At 44.6% G+C, this 25347-nt stretch overlaps 1 protein-coding gene across 2 annotated transcripts in view; it reads left to right on the top strand.

The window, feature by feature from the left end:
• Nucleotides 1-25347, top strand: part of ATXN10 (ataxin 10) — a 157503-nt gene that overhangs the window by 50278 nt on the left and 81878 nt on the right. The window contains exons 5-6 of one of the 2 annotated variants that reach the window (XM_075344199.1): nucleotides 1740-1904; nucleotides 20191-20271. In XM_075344199.1, the coding sequence (XP_075200314.1) occupies nucleotides 1740-1904; nucleotides 20191-20271 (246 nt within the window). The remainder of the gene's footprint in view (nucleotides 1-1739; nucleotides 1905-20190; nucleotides 20272-25347) is intronic. The other variant, XM_075344200.1, reaches the window with a different exon arrangement.

The raw sequence follows: 25347 nt of genomic DNA, 5'->3' as shown, positions 1-25347 counted from the left end.
GGAAAAGGGGCATGTGTCTGTCTGGTGCCTATTTTTCCATTCATGGCGTAGTTGGCTGGCATGGCAGCAGGAAGACTACATTAAGTCCCCTAAGGTGATGACACTTTTTAGATGGAAATGCCCCCTTTAAAAAAACCCTCATCAACCTGTGATGTATACCGTATATATGTCACAAGTTGACTGCAGGTATATGGAGGATCCACGCGTCCTTCGTAGAGACAGGAGCCGGCTGTGCATCAGAGCAGCAACCAGAGCTAAACGTAGATTGCTGCTGTTGTTCCTGCAGACCCTAAGGGGTACTTTGCACGCTGCGACATCGCTAGCCGATGCTAGTGATGCCAAGCACGATAGTCCCCGCCCCCGTCGCACATGCGATATCTTGTGATAGCTGCCGTAGCGAACATAATCACTACGGCAGCGTCACATGCACTTACCTGCCCTGCGACGTCGCTCTGGCTGACGACCTGCCTTCTTCCTAAGGGGGCGGGTCGTGCGGCGTCACAGCGACGTCACACGGCAGGCGGCCAATAGAAACGTAGGGGCGGAGATGAGCGGGACGTAAACATCCCGCCCACCTCCTTCCTTCCGCATTGGCGGTGGAGGCAGGTAAGGAGATGTTCCTCGCTCCTGCGGCTTCACACACAGCGATGTGCGTTGCCGCAGGGGAACGAGGAACAACATCGTATCTCCTATTGGTGCGACATTATGAAAATGGCCGACGCTACACAGACCACCAATTTTACGACGCTTTTGCGATCGTTTATCGGCGCATCTAGGCTTTACACGTTGCGACGTCGTTACCGGCGCCGGATGTGCGTCACTTTTGATTTGACCCCCGACGATATCTCAGTAGCAATGTCGCAACGTGCAAAGTACCCCTAAGTATTGTGCCGCTCTCCAGGTCTTCAGAAACAAACCGCCTTCTGCTACAGCCAAATTTTTCACATTGTATTTCTCATTCCAGAGCACTGGCTGCCATTTTTCTGCCCTTTCATTAGCTTGTGTGCATAGTTGGTCTTGGTTCCATGATGAAGGTCCTTCTATGAAGACCACTTCTGGCCAGAGTTCTCCGACAAGTAGATCGTGTAGCTGGTTGTTGCCAATTCTGAGATGATGGCACTGCTGGTCATCGGCTGATTTTTCAAGGGGTAGTAATAAGCATGATGTGTCTTACATCTGCTGCACTAAGCTACCGTGGCCAATCCCTCAATGTTCACCATTTCTTGGTGCTTCTTCAAAAATGTTTTGAAGAACCTCACCTTGAAACTCCAGTCTGAAGTTGAAATCTTTTCGTGGGACAGACCTGGCTGATGCAGTATAACTACCTTTTATGTCTTTTTTTTTTTTTTTTTTTTTTTTTTTTTTTTTTCCCTGCTCCGTTTTCCCATGGTGTATGACCTGTATCATGAAACTGTCTTCCACAACCTCTCCTTTTTTTTTTTTATAGCAAAATTTGGCTTTTCCTCACCCAGTTTTAAGTATCCTACACAACTGTTTCTGTTTCAGTTTATTTTCATTATCACCTGTTTGGTATAATTGGCTCCTCCTACAAAATGTGTGCTGTTTTTCAAGGACGATCACTGCAAAAAATTTTTTTTTTTGTTTTTTTTATTTGTCTTTTAGTTCATTCACTTAACATTTTAGTACTTGATATAAAATAAACTATTAACACTTTTTTTTTTTTATATATTTTTTTTTTTTACTTTTTTAATTTTTCTGTTTTTGCCTTTTTATCTCAGGACCTGCCTGACCCATGAAGATGATAAAATCTCTGCTTACGGCTCTATGGTTTTGTACACTTGTATGGATGAGGACAAAGTGGTCAACATGCTGGAACCTGACAACTTTCCGGTTGCACTGGCTGTAATAACCGCCTACAGCAGGGTGTCAGAGGCGGAGTGGCTGTAAGTTCTCAGCGGAGACGGCGGACACCTTTCATATTCTTACTTTATATTATCTAAGGATTTATGTATTCAAATTATAAAATGCTCTCCGCCTGCGTCCTCCGTTGGCGGGGGCTTTTGTGCATGCTGATTTAGCACCGGGTTCAGTACAGTATTAGTACATTTTCATTAGCTTCTCCTACTCTGAGATGTTCAGTGTAGCCTTAAAGGGGCTTTCTGGAACTTTAAAGGGATTATCCACTTCTAGGACAACCCTTTCTGATTCCACTTTTTTTCCCCCAGTTAAAATAAGACCCTGTATTCTCCTCCCGTTATGACGCCATTCCAGCGCTGTCGGAAGTCACGGTGTTATGGTCACCGATGGACGGCGAGCGTCCGGGAGTGGACCCACTGGGCCGTACACCGGACTCTCCTGAGGGAAATAACCAGTAGGGAACGCTTATACAGGGGTTGTCTGGTGCAGCCGCAGGGGGCCTAAATGCACGACTGCCAGAAACCAGTAGAGGTCGGCTCTTACGAACTGTAAAAAGACTCCTAGCGTCCAGTGCTGGTGTGCTCGGGCGGGGCAGCCCGGGGGTGCTGGTGGCTCTGGCGCGGCAGCCCGGGGGTGCTGGTGGCTCTGGCGCGGCAGCCCGGGGGTGCTGGTGGCTCTGGCGTGGCAGCCCGGGGGGTGCTGGTGGCTCGGGCGTGGCAGCCCGGGGGGTGCTGGTGGCTCGGGCGCGGCAGCCCCGGGGGGTGCTGGTGGCTCGGGCGCGGCAGCCCGGGGGGTGCTGGTGGCTCGGGCGCGGCAGCCCGGGGGGTGCTGGTGGCTCGGGCGCGGCAGCCCGGGGGGTGCTGGTGGCTCGGGCGCGGCAGCCCGGGGGGTGCTGGTGGCTCGGGCGCGGCAGCCGGGGGGTGCTGGTGGCTCGGGCGCGGCAGTCCGGAGATGTAGTAGAGAGCAGGCTCTAGGACTAGACACAGGTTAGAACACTGAACTGGAACTAGGACAAGACAAGCAGTACTAGACACAGCATAATGGGACCTGAGAAATAGCAATGCACTAACTAGTAGGCAACGTTGCTCAGGCACCTCCTGTAAGGGGTGGCAGTTTTAAATACCTTAAGGTAATAGGTCACCTTCTGGGTAATGGGACGCCGTACCTTTAAAAAAGGGGGCGTGAGCGCATGCACCCTAGGGCTCTTATAAAAGGGCTGCTTGTGGCCTGGAAGCAGGACGACGCTGCGGTAGACCCTAGGACATGAGAGGAGAGTGTGGAACCTGCGGGCTGGTGAGGAGAGCAGCGACCCTGCTGAGGCCTGGGAATGGGGACGTGTGGAGTTGCTGTGCTGGGATCAGGACTGGGCGCTACACACGGTTCGGGGCTCACGTGATATTGTGACATCACGCAAGCCAATCACTGCCGACTTCTCTCGCCATGCCTTCGGACCAAATGAGCAATCAACAGGAAGTGAGTGGCTGCCTAGGCGTCACTTCCTGTTTGAACACAGGAACAAACTGGCCATAATGGGGTTAAGTGTGACACCGGGGACTCACTGATTAGTGATCCCTCGGTGGGTATATTCTTTAGATGACATGAAAAAAACTGAGGAAGATAAGAACAAAACCAAAGAAAAAGTGATGGTGAAATATAAATGTTTTATTTAATAAAGTGCAAAAAATTCATAAAAACATGGGAACAACTATAGGTCAGATGCAAAGAAGATGGGGTTAAAAAGTCAGAGATGGACTGCACAAAATATGAGAGAACGTAGAAAGGGCCCCTCCCCTACGCTGCGCGACCCATCATGGTGGAGATATAATACATAGGCGCTACACACGGTTCGGGGCTCACGTGATATTGTGACATCATGCAAGCCAATCACTGCCGACTTATCTCGCCATGCCTTCGGACCAAATGAGCAATCAACAGGAAGTGAGTGGCTGCCTAGGCATCACTTCCTGTTTGGTGCGATGGCGGGGAGAGAGAAGTCAGCGGTGATTGGACATCCGCAGAGTCACTTCCTGTTGATTAACTCATTTGGCCTGAATGTGGGGAGAGAGAAGCCAGTGGTGATTGGATACGCGGCTCACTGTCTCGTGAGCCCCAGACCACGATTACCGACAGCTTTGGAGAGGCGACAGAATGGGAAGTAAATATAGGGTCTTTTTATTTTAACTAGAGGAAGCATGTGGAATCAGAAGGGGTTGTTGTCCTAGTAGTGCACAACCCCCTTTAATATGGTTGACCTTAAAATACGTCGGCAATCTAAGATTGGTTGATTGTCTGACTTCTCGCACTCCTGTGATCGGTTGATGTCTTGCTAAATTCTCCTAAAAAGGGTCTGAAAGCCCGTACTTACGAAGCGCTCACTGATATCCTAATCAGGCACGAATACTTAGATTCTTTATAGCAAGATATTATTTATTTTAATAGCACATGAATAATCAATGGTACATAGGCATTAGCACTACTTTATAGACATAGAATCTTATACAATAACAGTAATATACATCAACATTACTGTATGTTGTAGCACTCCTTCTTCATCGGAGGGACTCGATTAGTGAGAAGGAAGACAACCCGGCCTCTGCATCACAGGCGCCGTGCGTCTACTTGAGCGTCCTGGAAACGTCCCCAATCTCACTAAGCTAGCCCTGTATTTTTATACCAAACTTTGTACATTGTGGTCGTCGTGTGCACTAAGTATTGCAATTGGTGACCAGCATGAGATTGCTGAGTCATGGTCATGTAACCTGACCACCGGCTGCTGTGGGCACCAGTAGCTTCCTACACATGTTGCTAGCTGACCAGTGGTTTCCTGCATATGTTGCAATGAACCGTGAATTTTACATCGCTATTTTCCTACACATGTTGCTAACTAACCACTGGTTTCCTGCATATGTTGAACTGTAAGCGTTCCTTCCTCATAATAGTGGTTTGTTCAAGACCAACTAACATGGACTTTTCATCATGGTGAAATCGGGTCAACCAGAGGACACCTCTCTGATACTGAGTTTGGATGGATCAATAAGACCTGTGATCATTATCTTTTGATTAGGATTCCTATCTAATCACGCTCATTCTTCAGTCATATCACATTGGTATCACAGTTGATTAAAGGGGTTGCTGTGCCCCCATTCTGGCTCAACTCTGTACATTCAAGTGAATAGGACAGAGCTACAATACCCTTTATGGCCACAACATGATATATGGCGCTGCACACTATGGATTCTTCTAGCATCTGATTGATGGAGACGCTAAGAGCCAGACAGGTATTAAAGTCCAGGTCATCAATTTTGAAGTTCTGTAAAACCTGCTTTAAAAAGAATCTGACTTGGAGCTTACCTGGGTTTCTTGAGCTTTCTCCCTACATTTGAGCTTTTCTTCCTACTTGGCAGCAGCATTGTCTATATTGCCTTTTTCTTGCTGCTACTTTATATTTACCCATGTTTTACACTGCAGCTGTACTTTACAAGAGCTCTGCAGGAAGTCAATGTAATTTCCATTATACCTCCTCTACTGTTTGAGAAGACCACCACATTATTCAGACCAGATATACTAGATTTGCATCTATTGGAGAAGAATACTTCCTCTAGAAAACAATTTCACAATGCCAATTACAATGGTCGTCTTAAAGAGGTTGTTCTGGAATATGGTATTATGATGGGCCATCAATATCCGATCAGCGGGGTTCCCTCAGATGGAGTTTCCACTTATCAAGTGTTCTCCGGTTCCTCGGGGGCCGGATGTGCCCAGTGTAGGGAGTCGGTGCTCTACAGCGCCGTATACTGGGTAGTGGCCATTCTGTGGTACTGCAGGTGAATGTACTCTGAGCTGCTCCACACCATTCTTTCCTGTTACTGGCATTTTGTTTTATTCAGGAGGTCATTTGTTTTACAAGAATATGTGGCTCAAAGCCTTTTTTGGGTGGAGACCTCCTAAAGCTGGTCCTGTGAAATGCATGTACCGAGATAAAAGGGAAGAAAGGGTAAAGGGAGGGGGAGGATTAATTGTATATGAGCGCAACAATTCACTAAATGAATGGCTTGCAAAAGAGAAAATCCACCCACTTCAAACACAAAGAAGAGATTCGTCTGATGACCGTCACAATCACAGCCGTTGCTCCCCGTCCAAGTTTCTCCAACATCCTCAGCAAAGCCAAGACGCATTGGTCACTTCTTTTTTTTTTTTTTTTGGCGAGCCCGTCGCACAGATGTAGATCCCACTAACTCTTTTTATCTTAAGTTTAAAGTATCCACAATGGGTTTATTGTAACCAACTGGACATAAGCCTAGAAATCAAGTGCCTACATGTCCGGTGGAAATGGAGACAATGAGGCCTCTTACTCCTTTTTTCTTGTCTTTTGGTCCTCAGAGTTCCCCCTATATTATTTATTTATTTATTTATTTATTTTTAAAGGGTTTATATAGCCAGAAACTCAACATGTAAAAAAAACCCCTACTATTTCCCTTTATGTAATATTGTTTACTACTGATTGACTTTGCCGTATAGATTGGGATGTAGTCAGCAGAGTCATAATCCATTATTTTTTTAGGTGTAGACCAATTACTGCTCTATTGGACTTTTGGAGGATCACAAATTAGACGTAATTTTAAAAACCTTTTTTAAATGCTGCCATTCTTGGAAATCAAAGAAGAAACAATATTTACCTCTTCTTTCCCCCCGATCAACTTTGCCGTATAGATTGGGACATTTTCAGCAGAGTCATCAGCATTATTATTATTGTTTAGGTGTGAGATAACCTCTCCTATCGGACTGAAAGAGTCAAACGTTTTAAAACGGCTGGTATTATTGGAAATCCAAAAAAGAAACAATATTTACCTCCTCTTTTCCCCACAGATCCAGTTCTACCACACTGAAGGTTTTCTGGAAAATTGGTCACCTTTTTGGGTTTTGGTTCTTTTTACTTTCATACGTTTTTGTTTTTTTTTTTGTCTTTTGCTACAAAAAGCTATTGGTAAACTATTGACAAAGGCAATCCAATTTTTAACCAAAAGACGTCTGTGGCATGTACATAGTTGTTGGCGTTTCCACAAACCAATTGCACAAGCAAATAAAATAACTTTTTGTACTATGGTTTGTTTATTTATTTTCTTCCTCCACCTCTCTCTACTTCCACCTCTCTACTTCCTCCTCCTCTCTACTTCCTCCTCCTCTCTACTTCCTCCTCCTCTCTACTTCCTCCTCCTCTCTACTTCCTCCTCCTCTCTACTTCCTCCTCCTCTCTACTTCCTCCTCCTCTCTACTTCCTCCTCCTCTCTACTTCCTCCTCCTCTCTACTGCCTCCTCCTCTCTACTGCCTCCTCCTCTCTACTGCCTCCTCCTCTCTACTGCCTCCTCCTCCCTACTGCCTCCTCCTCCCTACTGCCTCCTCCTCTCTACTGCCTCCTCCTCTCTACTGCCTCCTCCTCTCTACTGCCTCCTCCTCTCTACTGCCTCCTCCTCTCTACTGCCTCCTCCTCTCTACTGCCTCCTCCTCTCTACTGCCTCCTCCTCTCTACTGCCTCCTCCTCTCTACTGCCTCCTCCTCTCTACTGCCTCCTCCTCTCTACTGCCTCCTCCTCTCTACTGCCTCCTCCTCTCTACTGCCTCCTCCTCTCTACTGCCTCCTCCTCTCTACTGCCTCCTCCTCTCTACTGCCTCCTCCTCTCTCTACTTTCCTTCTCCTCTCTCTACTTTCCTTCTCCTCTCTCTACTTTCCTTCTCCTCTTCCTTCCTTCTTTCTCCTTTCTTCCCGTCTTCCTTCCTTTTCCCTCCCTTTGTCCTTCCTTTTCCCTCCCTTTGTCCTTCCTTTTCCCTCCCTTCGTCCTTCCTTTTCCCTCACTTCGTCCTTCCTTTTCCCTCCCTTCGTCCTTCCTTTTCCCTCACTTCGTCCTTCATTTTCCCTCCCTTCGTCCTTCCTTTTCCCTCCCTTCGTCCTTCCTTTTTCCCTCCCTTCGTCCTTCCTTTTCCCTCCCTTCGTCCTTCCTTTTCCCTCCCTTCGTCCTTCCTTTTCCCTCCCTTCGTCCTTCCTTTTCCCTCCCTTCGTCCTTCCTTTTCCCTCCCTTCGTCCTTCCTTTTCCCTCCCTTCGTCCTTCCTTTTCCCTCCCTTCGTCCTTCCTTTTCCCTCCCTTCGTCCTTCCTTTTCCCTCCCTTCGTCCTTCCTTTTCCCTCCCTTCGTCCTTCCTTTTCCCTCCCTTCGTCCTTCCTTTTCCCTCCCTTCGTCCTTCCTTTTCCCTCCCTTCGTCCTTCCTTTTCCCTCCCTTCGTCCTTCCTTTTCCCTCCCTTTGTCCTTCCTTTTCCCTCCCTTTGTCCTTCCTTTTCCCTCCCTTCGTCCTTCCTTTTTCCCTCCCTTCGTCCTTCCTTTTTCCCTCCCTTCGTCCTTCCTTTTCCCTCCCTTCGTCCTTCCTTTTCCCTCCCTTCGTCCTTCCTTTTTCCCTCCCTTCGTCCTTCCTTTTTCCCTCCCTTCGTCCTTCCTTTTTCCCTCCCTTTGTCCTTCCTTTTCCCTCCCTTTGTCCTTCCTTTTCCCTCCCTTCGTCCTTCCTTTTTCCCTCCCTTCGTCCTTCCTTTTTCCCTCCCTTCGTCCTTCCTTTTCCCTCCCTTCGTCCTTCCTTTTCCCTCCCTTCGTCCTTCCTTTTTCCCTCCCTTCGTCCTTCCTTTTTCCCTCCCTTCGTCCTTCCTTTTTCCCTCCCTTCGTCCTTCCTTTTTCCCTCCCTTCGTCCTTCCTTTTCCCTCCCTTCGTCCTTCCTTTTCCCTCCCTTCGTCCTTCCTTTTCCCTCCCTTCGTCCTTCCTTTTCCCTCCCTTCGTCCTTCCTTTTCCCTCCCTTCGTCCTTCCTTTTCCCTCCCTTCGTCCTTCCTTTTCCCTCCCTTCGTCCTTCCTTTTCCCTCCCTTCGTCCTTCCTTTTCCCTCCCTTCGTCCTTCCTTTTCCCTCCCTTCGTCCTTCCTTTTCCCTCCCTTCGTCCTTCCTTTTCCCTCCCTTCGTCCTTCCTTTTCCCTCCCTTCGTCCTTCCTTTTCCCTCCCTTTTCCCTCCCTTCGTCCGTCCTTCTTGCGTCCGCCCGCCCTTCTTGCGTCCGCCCGCACGCCCGCCCTTCTTGCGTCCGCCCGCCCTTCTTACGTCCGCCCGCACGCCCGCCGTTCTTGCGTCCGCCCGCCCTTCTTACGTCCGCCCGCACGCCCGCCGTTCTTGCGTCCGCCCGCCCTTCTTACGTCCGCCCGCACGCCCGCCGTTCTTACGTTTGCCCGCACGCCCGCCCTTCTTACGTCCGCCCTATGAATCTCACCTTGTAGCTGTGGCCTATCCACTCTGAGCTGGGCTGTATGGTATTAAATTAGATTATGAAGTTGGATTGGTGGAACACAGTTTTTTGTTAAGTTGCAGTGCATCAATAGTTAATGTCGATTTGTCTGTAACAATCGTAGACTTGATTTTTTTTTTTTTTATGTGATTTCCATACCGGAGCAGTTTGTATTTTAATAATACTTCTCCATTAGAGTTGTTTATAGCTATAACCGAGTTCCAGGCTTCCAGAAACCTCATACATGGGCAAACCTATCATTTATCTATGAAGGAATATTAATCCTGGTGCAGTAAATCACAGCGCAGAGCCGCTTATCTCCAGCCGCCGGACCCGCTCCTATGTCGTTCAAGTCAACTTCCACCACAAGTGGCTTTTTTTTTATATTCTAGTTACTTATTTAGCCGCAAAATAAAATCTTTTGCCTGAAGGCGGATCACACTTTTCTGTAATTCATCAGCTCCATCCTTTCCAAAATAATAAGTGGAGCAGCAGCACAGCACTATGGAGCTGAAATTGATGGGCATAGGGCGTATCAATGAGGTAGATCGGGTCGAGCTTCTGCCCTTAGTAAGCGGATATGTCTGGCTCACAGTTGTGCAATTTAGGTGCCCAGAAAAAATAGTAGTCAAAATATAGTAATAAATCTGGCACACTGTAGTTATGACACATGAAGCGTTTCTTTAGATTGCTGAATATAATTTATTAGTGCAAAAAGTTGAAAATAATTTATCCAATTTATCCAACGTTTCGACCGTATCTTATGGTCGTTGTCAAGGACAAAATTATCTAGGATTACAAAAAATATGTACAAAAAAGAAAAAAATGAAATTAGTACAAGAACATAACACCAAGCCAATTTTTTCAAAAGCCTGCATCATAGGTTTGATCATATACAGCACATAATAAACATAAGAATCGTGGGACAAAAATGAGCAAATCTGTGCATTTATACAGATACCTATCTAGCAGAAGACAAGTATAGTGGTAATAATACACATGCAGCATGCACACCCACCTATAGCAACACTGTGAAGTTATGCATTCAATGCTAAATGGACATCATCACTGGATATAATGGGATCAGAAAAATCGATCCTACGTGTAAAATGAAGAGAGGTATATAATAAGTCACATGGCACACAGTAACATATTTCAGAAATGGCATATTACCAATGAAAATTAATGAATATATATATACCTCTCATACTATCAGTTAGATATAAAGAAGATGGCCAAGACCTTTATTGCAGGACTGGGAAAACGCAAGTTTATGTTGTTGTTTTCTAAATGTAGATCAAAATATATCATTATTTCAGCGTACTGAACAAAGTTATACCTAATGGAAACATTATGTAGGAAAGAGACACACTACCTGGTTTACTGGACAGAAACCATAACACAAGACACTAGTGGGAGTAGAGTGATTCCCACACTGAATGTTTCTTAGTTACCTCCAAATGAGAAAATGCTAGAATGAAGGGTACATACGAATTAAAAGTATATCTAAGAACATAACCTCAGTATAAGACACATATAACAGGGGATATGATGGAAAAATGCTCCATACTACCTTATTACAGTGTTTCTGGACAATGATTGTCTGGTACTGCTACCATGGGAAACAGGGAATACATGTCCCTTTAAGACTCTATAAAAGATCATATGCATAGTGCAAGAGTTAGTGAGTCAAAGGTTGTTTAAAGAAGAAAAGCACCAATAGAAGCACATACCTGGAAAGGTAAATGGGGATTCACAAGCAAAGAGTTGCTAGGTAGATTTGTGGAGGAACAAGTCTGGGAGAAAATATAGATAGAGATCAGAGGTAGTCTAACAAGAACCGGACAGCGTGGGTAGACAGATGACGCATACCTTATAATGCTGGTGTTGGATATAGGTCCCTGGATAGCGTGCGCTGTGCCACGCTTGTGATAGTCTTATATACTGCAGGTGAGATGGCGTTCACCGTCCCACTTCCGGGTTGTGGAACGCAGTGTGCTGACCGTGGAGTGCACGCCGCGCATGCGCAATGCCGTCACCAGCACCGCGCATGCGCAGGGAGCGGACCGCCGGGCAGCAAGCAAGGAAGGAGGTGACCAATTTTATTTACAGAAACGGGGAACCGCTATGGGTTCGAATTTGGCACCCCCGTATGCTAATATTTACATGGAATATTTTGAGGAAACCTTCGTTTACCAACATACACTTTGGTTAGAACATTCAGTTAGCTGGAAGAGATACATCGACGACATCTTCATGATCTGGCGCGGTGACCTTGCATCCTTATTACAATTCTATTCTGACATGAATTCATTCAAACCAGGACTTTCTTTTACCATCCACCATGATCAGAACAGAATTAACTTTCTTGATACCCTGGTGACTTTATCTGAGGGTTCCCTCAGCACCGACCTATATGTCAAGCCCACTGACCGCAATAGCTTGCTACACTACACTAGTTGCCATCCACGCCATACTAAACAGGGACTCCCTATCTCTCAGCACAAACGCGTCGAACGTATAGTGTCGGACCCTTTACAACGGGAGAGGCGGTCCCTAGAGATGAGTGACAAGTTCCTCCAGAGGGGATATCCAGCCAACATTGCAGATAGGAGGTCTTCCCAGAAAACCACGACTAATAAGATGGCCCCTCGGATCACGTGCGTTAGCACATCTCATCCTTTTTCTCCTTTAATTAAGGGCATCATATGCAAACATTGGCCACTCCTGGGTAAAGCTTATCCTGAGATCAGTGAATTTGGTTCACCTCCTCTTTTCTGCAACAAGAGACCCCGCAATCTTCGTGACAACTTTGTTAGGGCTGATATTGGCTCCAATACGATCTCGCAGAGACAAACCTTCCTTGGCACTCCTAGAAAAGGAAATTTCCCCTGCCTACACTGTGTGCAGTGCAACAATATCACTAAGGGGAGCACTTTCACCCATCCTCTGTCTGGTCGCATCTTTCCCGTGCGGGGCTTCTTCACCTGTGAATCCTCTTTTGTGGTCTATTTGATCAAATGCCCGTGCGGTCTCGGATATGTTGGGGAGACTACCCAGCATATCCGAGACCGCATCAGCAAGCATAAATCTACTATACGGTGCAAACAAATTCTCTTACCGATTCCATATCACTTTATTACACATGGTCACACTATTGCCCAACTTAAGTACCAGGTATTAGAGCATGTCCCACCCGCCAGAAGAGGCGGTAACCGCATACGGGTTCTTAAAGAGAGGGAATCCTATTGGATTTTCACCTTAAATACATTGGAACCCAAGGGTTTAAATAGAGAGCACGATATGTACATATAACTGTAATGCATCTAACCTCTGATGTTTTTCCAATTATGCTGCTTTTTATGTATGTTTTGTGGGATTCAGTGATTCTGCTTTCCTCATTGGTTGTTTTGCTATGCAATTGTCCTGTTTATTTATCTCTTGTGTATCCTTCTTGTAAAACCTCAGTATAGGGACCAATATAAGGAGTGCTATTGATATAGATTTAGATAGTGATTATGGGTCTAACTTGTTTTTCTCATTTTCAGGCACCCACCATTTGATCCCTCACCTATTGGCACCAGCAACAGTCTACCTTCACCCTGTTTCATCGTCACCTGTCACTATGTAGGCAATATAAATGTTTATCTAACACTGTTATCAGCCATTCACTCTGGCCTGTGCTCTGTGTCCGGCTCGTGCGTTGCGCAAATAGCCAGGCGCAGCGCTCGTGCTGCATGCAATCCACAGGCCTGTTCACTGTCATTCTCCACTTGGCTTGTTTACATATACGCCCCTTCCAGCAATACGTCATGTCACCTCCTTCCTTGCTTGCTGCCCGGCGGTCCGCTCCCTGCGCATGCGCGGTGCTGGTGACGGCATTGCGCATGCGCGGCGTGCGCTCCACGGTCAGCACACTGCGTTCCACAACCCGGAAGTGGGACGGTGAACGCCATCTCACCTGCAGTATATAAGACTATCACAAGCGTGGCACAGCGCACGCTATCCAGGGACCTATATCCAACACCAGCATTATAAGGTATGCGTCATCTGTCTACCCACGCTGTCCGGTTCTTGTTAGACTACCTCTGATCTCTATCTATATTTTCTCCCAGACTTGTTCCTCCACAAATCTACCTAGCAACTCTTTGCTTGTGAATCCCCATTTACCTTTCCAGGTATGTGCTTCTATTGGTGCTTTTCTTCTTTAACCCCTTAACGACCGCGGGCCGTAAAATTACGTCCTAAATGACATAATCTTACTGCCCGCGGTCCTCCGGCGGCAGCATGCCGCGATCGGCACACATCTCAGCTGATTTTCACAGCTGAGATGTGTGCCTGCTAGGCACGAGCAGAATCGTTATCTGCTCGTGCCGATTAACCCCTTATAATGGCGCTGTCAATACATGACAGCGCCATTATAAGCGCAATCGCGGTAAAGTTTTACTTACCGCCGAAACCGGAAGTCACGTGACGCGATCACGTGACTCCCGATAGTTGTCATGGTAGTACAGGGTCATGTGATGACTCCTGTACTACACATGAATTGGTTTCACTTTCGCTGTGCCCGGGGCACAGCAAAAGAGAAAGACAGCGTATCTGCTGTTTACAGCCTTCCAGCTGTGATCAGCAGATACTGCAGAGCGATCGGAATGCTGATCGCAATAGCCCCCTAGGGGGACTAGTAAAATAAAAAAAAAAAGTAAAAAAATAAGTTTTAAAAAATTAAAAAAAAACAAAAAAACCTAAAAGTTCAAATCACCCCCCATTCGCCCCATTGAAAATTAAAGGGTTAAAAAAATAAAAAATATACACACATTTGGTATCGCCGCGTTCAGAAACGCCCGATCTATCAAAATATAAAATCAATTAATCTGATCAGTAAACGGCGTAGCGGCAAAAAAATTCCAAACGCCAAAACGACGTTTTTTTGTCGCCACAACTTTTGCGCAAAATGCAATAAGAGGCGATCAAAACGTAGCATCTGCGCAAAAATGGTACCGTTAAAAACGTCAGCTCGAGACGCAAAAAATAAGCCGTCATTGAGCCTAAGATCCCGAAAAATGAGAACGCTACGGGTCACGGAATATGGCGTAAAACGTGCGCCACTTTTTTCGGACAAACTTCCGATTTTTTTTTAACCCCTTATATAAAAGTAAACCTATACATGTTTGGTGTCTACAAACTCGCACTGACCTGAGGCATCACACCCACACATCAGTTTTACCATATAGTGAACACAGTGAATAAAATATCTCAAAAACTATAGTGCTATCGCACTTTTTTTGCAATTTTTCAGCATTTGGAATTTTTTTGCCATTTTCTAGTACACAATATGGTAAAACTGATGGTTTCATTTAAAAGTACAGCTCGTTCCGCAAAAAATGAGCCCTCACATGACCATATTGACTGAAAAATAAAAAAGTTACGTCTCTCAGAAAAAGAATGGCGAAAAAAAAAAACGGAAAGCGAAAAATCGGCCGGTCGTGAAAGGGTTAAACAACCTTTGACTCACTAACTCTTGCACTATGCATATGATCTTTTATAGAGTCTTAAAGGGACATGTATTCCCTGTTTCCCATGGTAGCAGTACCAGACAATCATTGTCCAGAAACACTGTAATAAGGTAGTATGGAGCATTTTTCCATCATATCCCCTGTTATATGTGTCTTATACTGAGGTTATGTTCTTAGATATACTTTTAATTCGTATGTACCCTTCATTCTAGCATTTTCTCATTTGGAGGTAACTAAGAAACATTCAGTGTGGGAATCACTCTACTCCCACTAGTGTCTTGTGTTATGGTTTCTGTCCAGTAAACCAGGTAGTGTGTCTCTTTCCTACATAATGTTTCCATTAGGTATAACTTTGTTCAGTACGCTGAAATAATGATATATTTTGATCTACATTTAGAAAACAACAACATAAACTTGCGTTTTCCCAGTCCTGCAATAAAGGTCTTGGCCATCTTCTTTATATCTAACTGATAGTATGAGAGGTATATATATATTCATTAATTTTCATTGGTAATATGCCATTTCTGAAATATGTTACTGTGTGCCATGTGACTTATTATATACCTCTCTTCATTTTACACGTAGGATCGATTTTTCTGATCCCATTATATCCAGTGATGATGTCCATTTAGCATTGAATGCATAACTTCACAGTGTTGCTATAGGTGGGTGTGCATGCTGCATGTGTATTATTACCACTATACTTGTCTTCTGCTAGATAGGTATCTGTATAAATGCACAGATTTGCTCATTTTTGTCCCACGATTCTTATGTTTATTATGTGCTGTATATGATCAAACCTATGATGCAGGCTTTTGAAAAAATTGGCTTGGTGTTATGTTCTTGTACTAATTTCATTTTTTTCTTTTTTGTACATATTTTTTGTAATCCTAGATAATTTTGTCCTTGACAACGACCATAAGATACGGTCGAAACGTTGGATAAATTGGATAAATTATTTTCAACTTTTTGCACTAATAAATTATATTCAGCAATCTAAAGAAACGCTTCATGTGTCATAACTACAGTGTGCCAGATTTATTACTATATTTTGAGCTTCTGCCCTTGACATGGACCATCCATGTACCTAAAAACTTTACCGTGAGGTCATGATGGAATAACTTTCCTGCCTACCCATGGCTGAAGGTACGCTACGTATAAGGGTTTTCCAATCATACGATTGGATATATTGGTGGGGTTGGGTCAATGTGACGTCCACCAATTTCGAGGGCGGAGTGACCAGATCTTGTTACCTATAACCACTCGTATAACTCTGTAGTCAACCTCGGTCACCTCCTAGAAGGAAGGAAACTAGGGTTGAGCAAAAAATATTTGTTGGACCCAGATCCTTTGGCCATAAACCGTGGAATCAGGACCAGACCACTGTGAATGTAAGGCTACATTCTGATTATTATGATGGCACAGGTAGTAGGACGTTATCGGTGGTCTGATTCGGTAGCCATGGACTACTAACTGTTCCTCTGGAGCAGTGGCCGGTCAATTTTATTTTTTAGCTCCGCTCTAAGAGAAGCTGTTCCTCTATCTTCAGTTATCTAGCCTTTAAGTCACTGGCTGAATCATTGAAGTTTCTTGACACACGCCTCAAAATATTTAGCTAAACCATCGATTCCTGTTTGTAGACATCTTTTTCAGGAGTTCTTGCTCCTCGTCCGTACAGAGTAGGGTTCTGTTTTGTTTTTTGTTTTATTTGCCGCAATCCTGATGCTACTTTGCCTATTTTATTCCACAAACACTTGGTAGGTAATGAATCTTTACAAGCAGAGTCATTTCCTTCCAATAGACCTTGATGAACAGATTATCTACCTATAGGTTGCACTAAAGAAACTTTTGTCCCTTGTGGAGTAAAGCTACTTTGCATATTTTATTCCACAAACACTTGGTAGGTGATGAATCTTTACAAGCAGAGTCATTTCCTTCCAATAGACATTAATGAACAGAGTATCTACCTATAGGTTGCACTAAAGAAACTTTTGTCCCTTGTGGAGTAAAGCTACTTTGCATATATTATTCCACAAACACTTGGCAGGTGCTGAATCTTTACAAGCAGTCAGTTCCTTCCATTATACATTGATTTACAAAGTACCTATAGGTAGCACTAGAGAAACCTTTGTTCCCTGTGGAGTAAAGGTACCAGCGGCCATTTTTGTTTTTTTTTTTGTTCGTTTTTTTTTGCTCAAGTCTTAGAAGCTGTTCCTCTGTCTTCAGGTAGCTATCCTTTAAGTCACTGTCTGACCCATTAAAGCTTCTTGACATGTGTCTCTGAATGTTTAGCCAAACCATCGATTCCCATTTGTAGACAGCGGTTTCAGGAGTTTTTGCTCTTCATCAGTACAGAGTAGGGTCCTGCTTCTTTGCAGAGATCCTCACTGTGTGTGATGGTGAGGTCTTACTCTATTAATCAAATGTCTAGAGTATCGATCTGTAGGTGACACTAGAGAAACTTTTGTTCCCTCTGGAGTAAAGCTACTTTGCCTATTTTATTCCACGAATGCCTGGCAGGTGTTGAATCTTTACAAGCAGAGTCAGTTCCTTCCAATAGACATTGATGTACAGAGTATCTACCTATAGGTAGCACTAAAGAAACTTTTGACCCTTGTGGAGTAAAGCTACTTTACCCATGTTATTCCACGAATGCCTGGCAGGTGCTGAATCTTTACAAGCAGAGTCAGTTCCTTCCAATAGACATTGATGTACAGAGTATCTACCTATCGGTGGCACTAGAGAAACTTTTGTTTCCTCTGCAGTAAAGCTACTTTGCATATTTTATTCCCATGGACACTTGGCCTCTCCCAAAACAATATGGATGAGATTATTAATTGTGATATATTCCTAATAGAAAAAAATAGTCACATGCCTTTTAAGATTTATTCATCTATTGTAATTTTCTCAAGGGTTGAGAATCTTGCCTCGAGGCTTGGGATCTCAATTGTTTTTTATACTATTGCTCGAGACGACGTTGTTCCCTGTCAGACCTCAGTCAAGTCAAGAAAGCGAGGGCGGATAGCGTGTTCTCATTTGTCTCTTGACATTGTGAAACGTTTACGAGCCTCACAAACTCCTGACTTGTAGAGTGCGCCTTCTTCCACTCGTCCTCTCTCATTTGTTCAGCTGGGCTTATGAGCTTACACTCTCAAACAGCTTGTATAGCCATTTGCGACGTTAAGTCGTGCTTTTGTAAATGGTTTACAGTGAATGACGTTTAATGGTTTAATTAAATATAAAACTTGTGCAGCTTTCGTAGGAACCAATGATACATATAATGGTTATTCAAGGTGCTGAAGGCAATAATTATTTTCTATGTTGTTGCGGTTAAACATTTTAATGCTTCTATTCTCCACCCTATCCTACTGGAACGTTCCAAGTTGGCCTAAAAATAGGGTAAAAGTCGCTTAAAACTTAGTTGGAGTTCTATGAAAATCCTTTTCAAGCTTGATGAAGTGGGAAAAGTGGTCTATGATTTTGAGGACTGAGTCAATAATAGACAACTTTTTGCCACTTGTAAAGCTTTATAAAACTTTGCTATTAGAGCAGTAAAAAGTCAACAACTTAATATTGGGTAGATCTTTGGCCAGCTGGGAATCCTAAGTAGACTTTCTAAACAGCTAGAAAATTTGAGTAGGACTCTAAACGATAATCTGCTAGCCTTGCTTAGACCTTATAGACTGATGCTAGCCTTGGTATAACCTTTTTAGATGGATGGTAGTCTTGGGTAAACCTTATAGACGGATGCTAGCCTTGGGTAGACCTTTTAGATGGATGGTAGCCTTGGGTAGACCTTTTAGATGGATGGTAGCCTTGGGTAGATCTTATAGACGGATGGTACACTTAGGTAGAACTCTTAGATGGATAGTATTCTTGGGTAGACATTTTAATGGATGCTAGCCTTGGGTAGATGTTGTAGATGGATAGTAGTCTTGGTTAGACCTTTTTAGATGGATGCTAGCCTTGGGTAGACCTTATAGATTGAAAGTAGTCTTGGATAAGATTTTTAGATGAGTATAGTGGAATGTGTTTCAGTCTGATGGAATTTTGAAACTTGTAGATTTCACTTGACATTGTTTGCTCAGAGTGGAATCCTCTTGGCTAAACATTTAAAACTGATAGTAGCTTGGGTAGACCTTTTAGATGGATGGTAGCCTTGAGTAGACATTGTAGAGGGATGGTAGCCTTGAGTAGACCTTTTTAGACTGATATGACATTTTCCACTGTGATGGAACTTTGAAGACTGTAGATGTCACTTGACATTGTTTGTTTCCTCAGAGTGGAGTCATCTTGGCTAAACATTTTAAACTGGTAGTAGGCTTGGGTAGACTTTTTAGATGAAGGCTAGCCTTGGTTAGACCTTTTAGATGGATGCTAGCCTTGGTTAGACCTTTTAGATGGCTGTTAGTTTTGGGTAGACCTTTTGGATGGATGCTAGCTTTGGGTAGACCTTTTGGATGGATGCTAGCCTTGGGTAGACCTTTTGGATGGATGCTAGCCTTGGGTAGACCTTTTGGATGGATGCTAGCCTTGGGTAGACCTTTTGGATGGATGCTAGCCTTGGGTAGACCTTTTGGATGGATGCTAGCCTTGGGTAGACCTTTTGGATGGATGCTAGCCTTGGGTAGACCTTTTGGATGGATGCTAGCCTTGGGTAGATCTTTTGGATGGATGCTAGCCTTGGGTAGACCTTTTGGATGGATGCTAGCCTTGGGTAGACCTTTTGGATGGATGCTTGCCTTGGGTAGACCTTATAGATGGTAGAATTTTTCCAGTCTGATGGAACTTTAAAGGCTCTAGATCTTACTTGACATTGTTTGATCAGAGTGGAGTCTTCTTGGCTAAACTTTTTAAACTGGTAGTAGGCTTGGGTAGACCTTTTAGACCAATGCTAGCCTTGGGTAGACTTTTTAGATTGATGGTAGCCTTTTGTAGACCTTTTTAGATGGATGGAAGCCTTGGGTAGACCCTATAGAAGAATCGTCTTTGGTAGACCTGTTAGATGGTAGTCTTGAGTAGACCTTATAGACGGATATAGTGACACTTTTCCACTCTGATGGTACTTTTGAAGGCTGCAAATCTCACTTGACATTTTTTGCTCAAAACAGAGTTATCTTGGGTAAACATCTTAAACTGGTAATAGGCTTGGAGAGATCCGTAGAGCGCTGTTAATTTTTTTCAAGATTTTTTGGAACATTAGCAATTCTGGGTAGACCAATAGTGATCTTGGCTAGGTCGGCAGTTCTATATGGAGGAGGTTGTAGTACGGCGAAGGAGCCATAATTCTACTACAGAACTAGGCGTTTTTTTTTGTTCAAAGGGGTTGTCCACTACTGGACAACACCATTTGCAATTTAGAGGTCCTCTCTCTTGGAATTGTAATAGCAGCCATAAAGTTTGTCGAACAACTTGTTTAGAATCTGCTAAATGTACTTATGTCTACAGAAACTGATAACTCACAAAAATTCCCCCCCCCCTCTTTCCTCCAGACATTTGATCGTCACAGATCGCTTCTTGAGATGTCCTCAACTGGTAAAACAGATGTATGCTTCACTGAGCCATTCTGATAGGTAAACTTATGCTTTCAATTTTAAACCTGTATGGATAGGCAATATAATCGGTAACGTCCAGGACCGAGCTTATAGGGGTTCTCCAGGATTAAGCTATTGACGAACAACACACATCTGTTCTTGGGTACTACCCTTTAGCCCCTGTGACCGGCCACCACGTGGTGTCTGAAGCTTTGCTTTTCCAGATCTATTAAAAGAGACTTTTTAGGCTACATGCGCACGCTGCTTTTTTTGCTGCTTTTTTGCGGCTTTTTTGGCTGCAGTTTTGTCAGCAGAATTTTCTGACATTTGACTTCCCAGCAAAGTCTATGAGAAGTCAGATTTTCTATGCGCACATTGCAGTTTGTCAGCGTTTTTTTTGTCAAAAGTTTGTGACAAAAAAATGCAGCATGTTCATTCTTCCTGCGTTTTTGTCAACATTTGTCACCCATTGAAATCAATGAGGGCATCAAAAGCGCAGGAAAAATGCATGCTAATCAAAAGTGGTGCATTTTACCTGCCTTTTACCTGCGTTTTTGGTACCAAAAACGCAGGTGATTTGTCAGGAAGTGAGGTAACAGGCAAGTGGTCCCGTCCCGTCCTCCACGTGTTCCCCGAAGTACCGCTGTCCCCAGGGGAGATGATGTGGAGGACGGGACGATCAGCGGCGTCTGCAGCGAGAGGGGGATGGACATTGGCAACTGAAAACATTGATTTTTTTTTCCCTCTCGCTGCCGCCGCCGCCGCTGATAGTCCCGTCCTTCACGTGTTCCGCGAAGTACCGCTGTCCCAAGCGTGCACGCACAGGGGAGATGATGTGGAGGACGGAGCTATCAGCGGCGGCAGCAGTGAGAGGGAAAAATCAATGTTTTCAGCTGCCAATGTGCATCCCCCTCTCGCTGCCGCCGCTGATAGTCCCGTCCTCCACGTGTTCCCCGAAGTACCGCTGTCCCCAGCGTGCACGCACAGGGGAGATGATGAACCCCCCTCGCTGCCACCGCCGCCGCTGATAGTCCCGTCCTCCACGCTCCTGTCAGCTCCACGCAGTAGCGCGATCAGCTGAGCTGTCACTGAGGTTACTCGCGGCCACCGCTGGATTCAGCGGTGGCCGCGGGTAACCTCAGTGACAGCTCAGCTGATCGCGCGGCTGTCTTCAGTAGCTGTGTGGAGGTGACAGGAGCGGCGGTGTCTGCTGCTTCTCCGGTCACCTCCATGCAGCAGAGCTGGAAGCGACGCTGGACCATCCTGGATTACGCCGGACATGGAGGGCTTTGTTGGGCTTATTAAATGGGAGAACGAGGGAATTTTAGTGTTTTTTTTATTTCTAATAAAGGATTTTTCGGGTGTGTGTGTTTATTTACTGTATTTTACAGATTAATCATGGAAGGTATCTCGGGAGACGCCTGACATGATTAATCTAGGATTTATTGGCAGCTATGGGCTGCCAATAACTCCTTATTACCCCGATTTGCCAACGCACCAGGGCAAATCGGGAAGAGCCGGGTACAGTCCCAGAACAGCCACATGTAATGGATGCGGCCATTCTGGGCGGCTGCTGACTGATATTGTTAGGCTGGGGGGCGCCCCATAACGTGGAGCTCCCCATCCTGAGAATACCAGCCTTCAGCTGTATGGCTTTATCTGGCTGGCATTAAAATTGGGGGGAACCGCACGCCGGTTTTTTTTAATTATTTATTTATTTCTAATTTTTTTTTTTTTTTTTCAATTCAACAAGCTTTATGGGCTTGTTTGAATTGAAAAATACATGAAACAATTGTTGACAAAACTGCAGCCAAAAACGCACCAAAAAAGCACCTAAATTTTTTGTGACATTTCCAGGCTTTCTCTGACAAGGTGCAGTTTTGGCTGCAGTTTGTGAACATGAAAAAGAAGCAGCGTGCGCATGTAGCCTTAAAGGGAATGAACCGGCAGGTTTTTCACATATAAAGTCCAGGCTGTGCCATACTGGCGCTAGGGTGCCGATTCAAATCGTACCTTTAGTTTAGAGATTAGATGCTTGATTGCTGAAAAATTCTTTATCAAACTTTCAGAAATTACTTAATTGGTGCAGTGGCTTGAGCATTGGGCCGGGACATTGTGGACTCGGTCCTCAGGAAAGCTTCCTCCTTCTGTCTCGCCTTTTCTTCTTTATTTCAATTTCGCACCACCACCATTGCCGCTGTTAGTGGCGCGTGCACATTTCTAGTGAGACAGTGTCTTCAAGAAAATGGTGCCGGGATCGGCGCATGCCCTTACTGTAATCTCTGAGGACACTGTGGAAACGAAGATGAGTGACGGTGGCGCATGCACAGATTTGAATTTATTTTTTTTTCGTCAGCGGATGCGCCAACGCCGCTCAGTTATCTCCACAGTATCCTCAGTAAAATGGTGCCGGAGATCGTGGTACGCACATATGCCAATTTTGGCGCCATTTTATTGAAGAAAATGTCACACTAGCCATGCAAATGAGGCAGCAATGGCGGTGACAGCGCAAAATGTAAATAAAAAAGAGGAGGCATTCTTGAGGACTTGGCCCAAAAAGTTCCATCCAGATGCCCAAGTCACTGCACCAATGATGTAATTTCTGAAGGTTTGATAAAGGATTTTTCAAGTCTCGGATCTCTAAAGTAAAGGCATGCATTGAATCTGCATCCTAGCGCCAGTAGGACCGTGCCTGTACTTGAATATGTTCAAAACCTTCTGGTTGGTGCTCTCATTAATATTGAACTGGACATGCAAAGCAATACTAGCTACAGATTGGAATACGAGATATACAGTACAGACCAGAAGTTTGGACACACCTTCTCATTCAAAGAGTTTTCTTTATTTTCATGACTCTGAAAATTGTAGATTCACATTGAAGGCATCAAAACTATGAATTAACACATGTGGAATGAAATACTTAACAAAAAAGTGTGAAACAACTGAAAATATGTCTTATATTCTAGGTTCTTCACAGTAGCCACCTTTTGCTTTGATTACTGCTTTGCACACTCTTGGCATTCTCTTGATGAGCTTCAAGAGGTAGTCACTGGAAATGGTTTTCCAACAGTCTTGAAGGAGTTCCCAGAGATGCTTAGCACTTGTTGGCCCTTTTGCCTTCACTCTGCGGTCCAGCTCACCCCAAACCATCTCGATTGGGTTCAGGTCTGGTGACTGTGGAGGCCAGGTCATCTGGCGTAGCACCTCATCACTCTCCTCCTTAGTCAAATAGCACTTACACAGCCTGGAGGTGTGTTTGGGGTCATTGTCCTGTTGAAAAATAAATGATGGTCCAACTAAACGCAAACCGGATGGAATAGCACGCCGCTGCAAGATGCTGTGGTAGCCATGCTGGTTCTGTATGCCTTTAATTTTGAATAAATTCTCAACAGTGTCACCAGCAAAGCCCCCCCACACCATCACACCTCCTCCTCCATGCTTCACGGTGGGAACCAGCCATGTAGAGTCCATCCGTTCACCTTTTCTACAAAGACACGGTGGTTGTATCCAAAGATCTCAAATTTGGACTCATCAGACCAAAGCACAGATTTCCACTGGTCTAATGTCCATTCCTTGTGTTCTTTAGCCCAAACAAATCTCTTCTGCTTGTTGCCCGTCCTTAGCAGTGGCTTCCTAGTAGCTATTTTACCATGAAGGCCTGCTGCACAAAGTCTCCTCTTAACAGTTGTTCTAGAGGTGAGAAGTTGTGTCCAAACTTTTGGTCTGTATTGTATATATTATATAAAAAAAAATGTGTGTATATGTAATTTTTTTTTTTTTTTTTTTTTTTTTTAATATTGCCTCTCCGTTACAGATATTTCCAATCAAAGTATTTTCTGCCTCATGAGTTAGCTCTTTTTAATGCCAAGTGTGTGTTTATCATATAGTTTTCACTGCGGGCGTGTACTTTTTCTTCCTGTATGATGCTGACCAATCATAAGCAGACAGCGACAGAGCAGAATTAGAACACTCCCCCACCATAGCTTAGGGTTCTCAGTGTATGAGTTGTAATCATACAGCTCTGATCTCCTGGTCTAACCTCCTGCATGATTATAAAAAAAAATGCTGGAAGATTAGAGCTCAGGTGACTCCCACCTTTCAGATTAGGTCCTTGTGGCGGAGGGGTACCTTTTAGTTGTGTATATGACACACCCTTATATCATCTCTCCTCTTATAGGACTTTCAGCTCTTTACTGCCCCCTTCTCTCCACACTGCCTATTCAGAGATAATAGCAGGCTACTCCTGTGTAAGATGTAGGAACACCCAGTTCTCACTGTAGAGCTGTTACAAGATTCTGTGAGCACAAAAACAAAAGTGTGACTCCTCTCTGGACATGCAGGTTAGAACGGAGCTGTACTGTAGAGTTGACCGTGGAACAAGAGGAGAAGAACCGATGGAAGGGTTCGTAATGTGACATAGCTAAACTCCCTTCTACAGGCACCGTATCTGAAAGATGGGAGTCAATCTCCTGGCAGTTTCTAATCACGCAGGAGGCTAGACCAGGAGATCCTAAGCTACGGTGGGGGCATTTTCTTTTTTTTTTTTTTTTTTCCCCCTGTCTTACTGCTTGCTTACGATTAGTCAGCATCATACAGAGAGAAGTACACACCCCAGTGAAAACTCTTAGAATGCTTAAGTTAATTTTGCTAAATACAAATTATTAGGTGCTAAATACTTTAATAGCTACTATCACCGCAATGGAGAAGTGAAATTGAAGGGAAAAAAAAAAAGTTTTATTCTTCTCTGCAGCCAATATTACATCCCACGTCCAGTTCAAATTGAAAGATTTGGGGAAAAGTCCTCCAAAAACAGCTGATCGGTGGGGATGATGGACGTCTGAGCCCCACTAATCGGATCTTGATGACCAATCCGGACACTAAAGGCTACTTTACACACTGCGATATCGGTCCCGATATCGCTAGTGTGGGTACCCGCCCCCATCTGTTGCGCGACACGGGCAAATCGCTGCCCGTGCCGCACAACATCGCAAAGAGCCGTCACTCATACTTACCTTTCCGGCGACGTCGCTGTGACCGGCGAACCGCCTCCTTTCTAAGGGGGCGGTCCGTGCGGCGTCACAGCGACGTCACTGAAGCGTCACTGAACCGCCTCCC

The sequence above is a fragment of the Anomaloglossus baeobatrachus genome, chromosome 4, assembly GCF_048569485.1.
Source record: "Anomaloglossus baeobatrachus isolate aAnoBae1 chromosome 4, aAnoBae1.hap1, whole genome shotgun sequence".
Lineage (NCBI taxonomy): Eukaryota > Metazoa > Chordata > Amphibia > Anura > Aromobatidae > Anomaloglossus > Anomaloglossus baeobatrachus.
The sequence above is the reverse complement of the archived record's forward strand: the minus strand, read 5'-3'. Positions and strand labels throughout refer to the sequence as shown.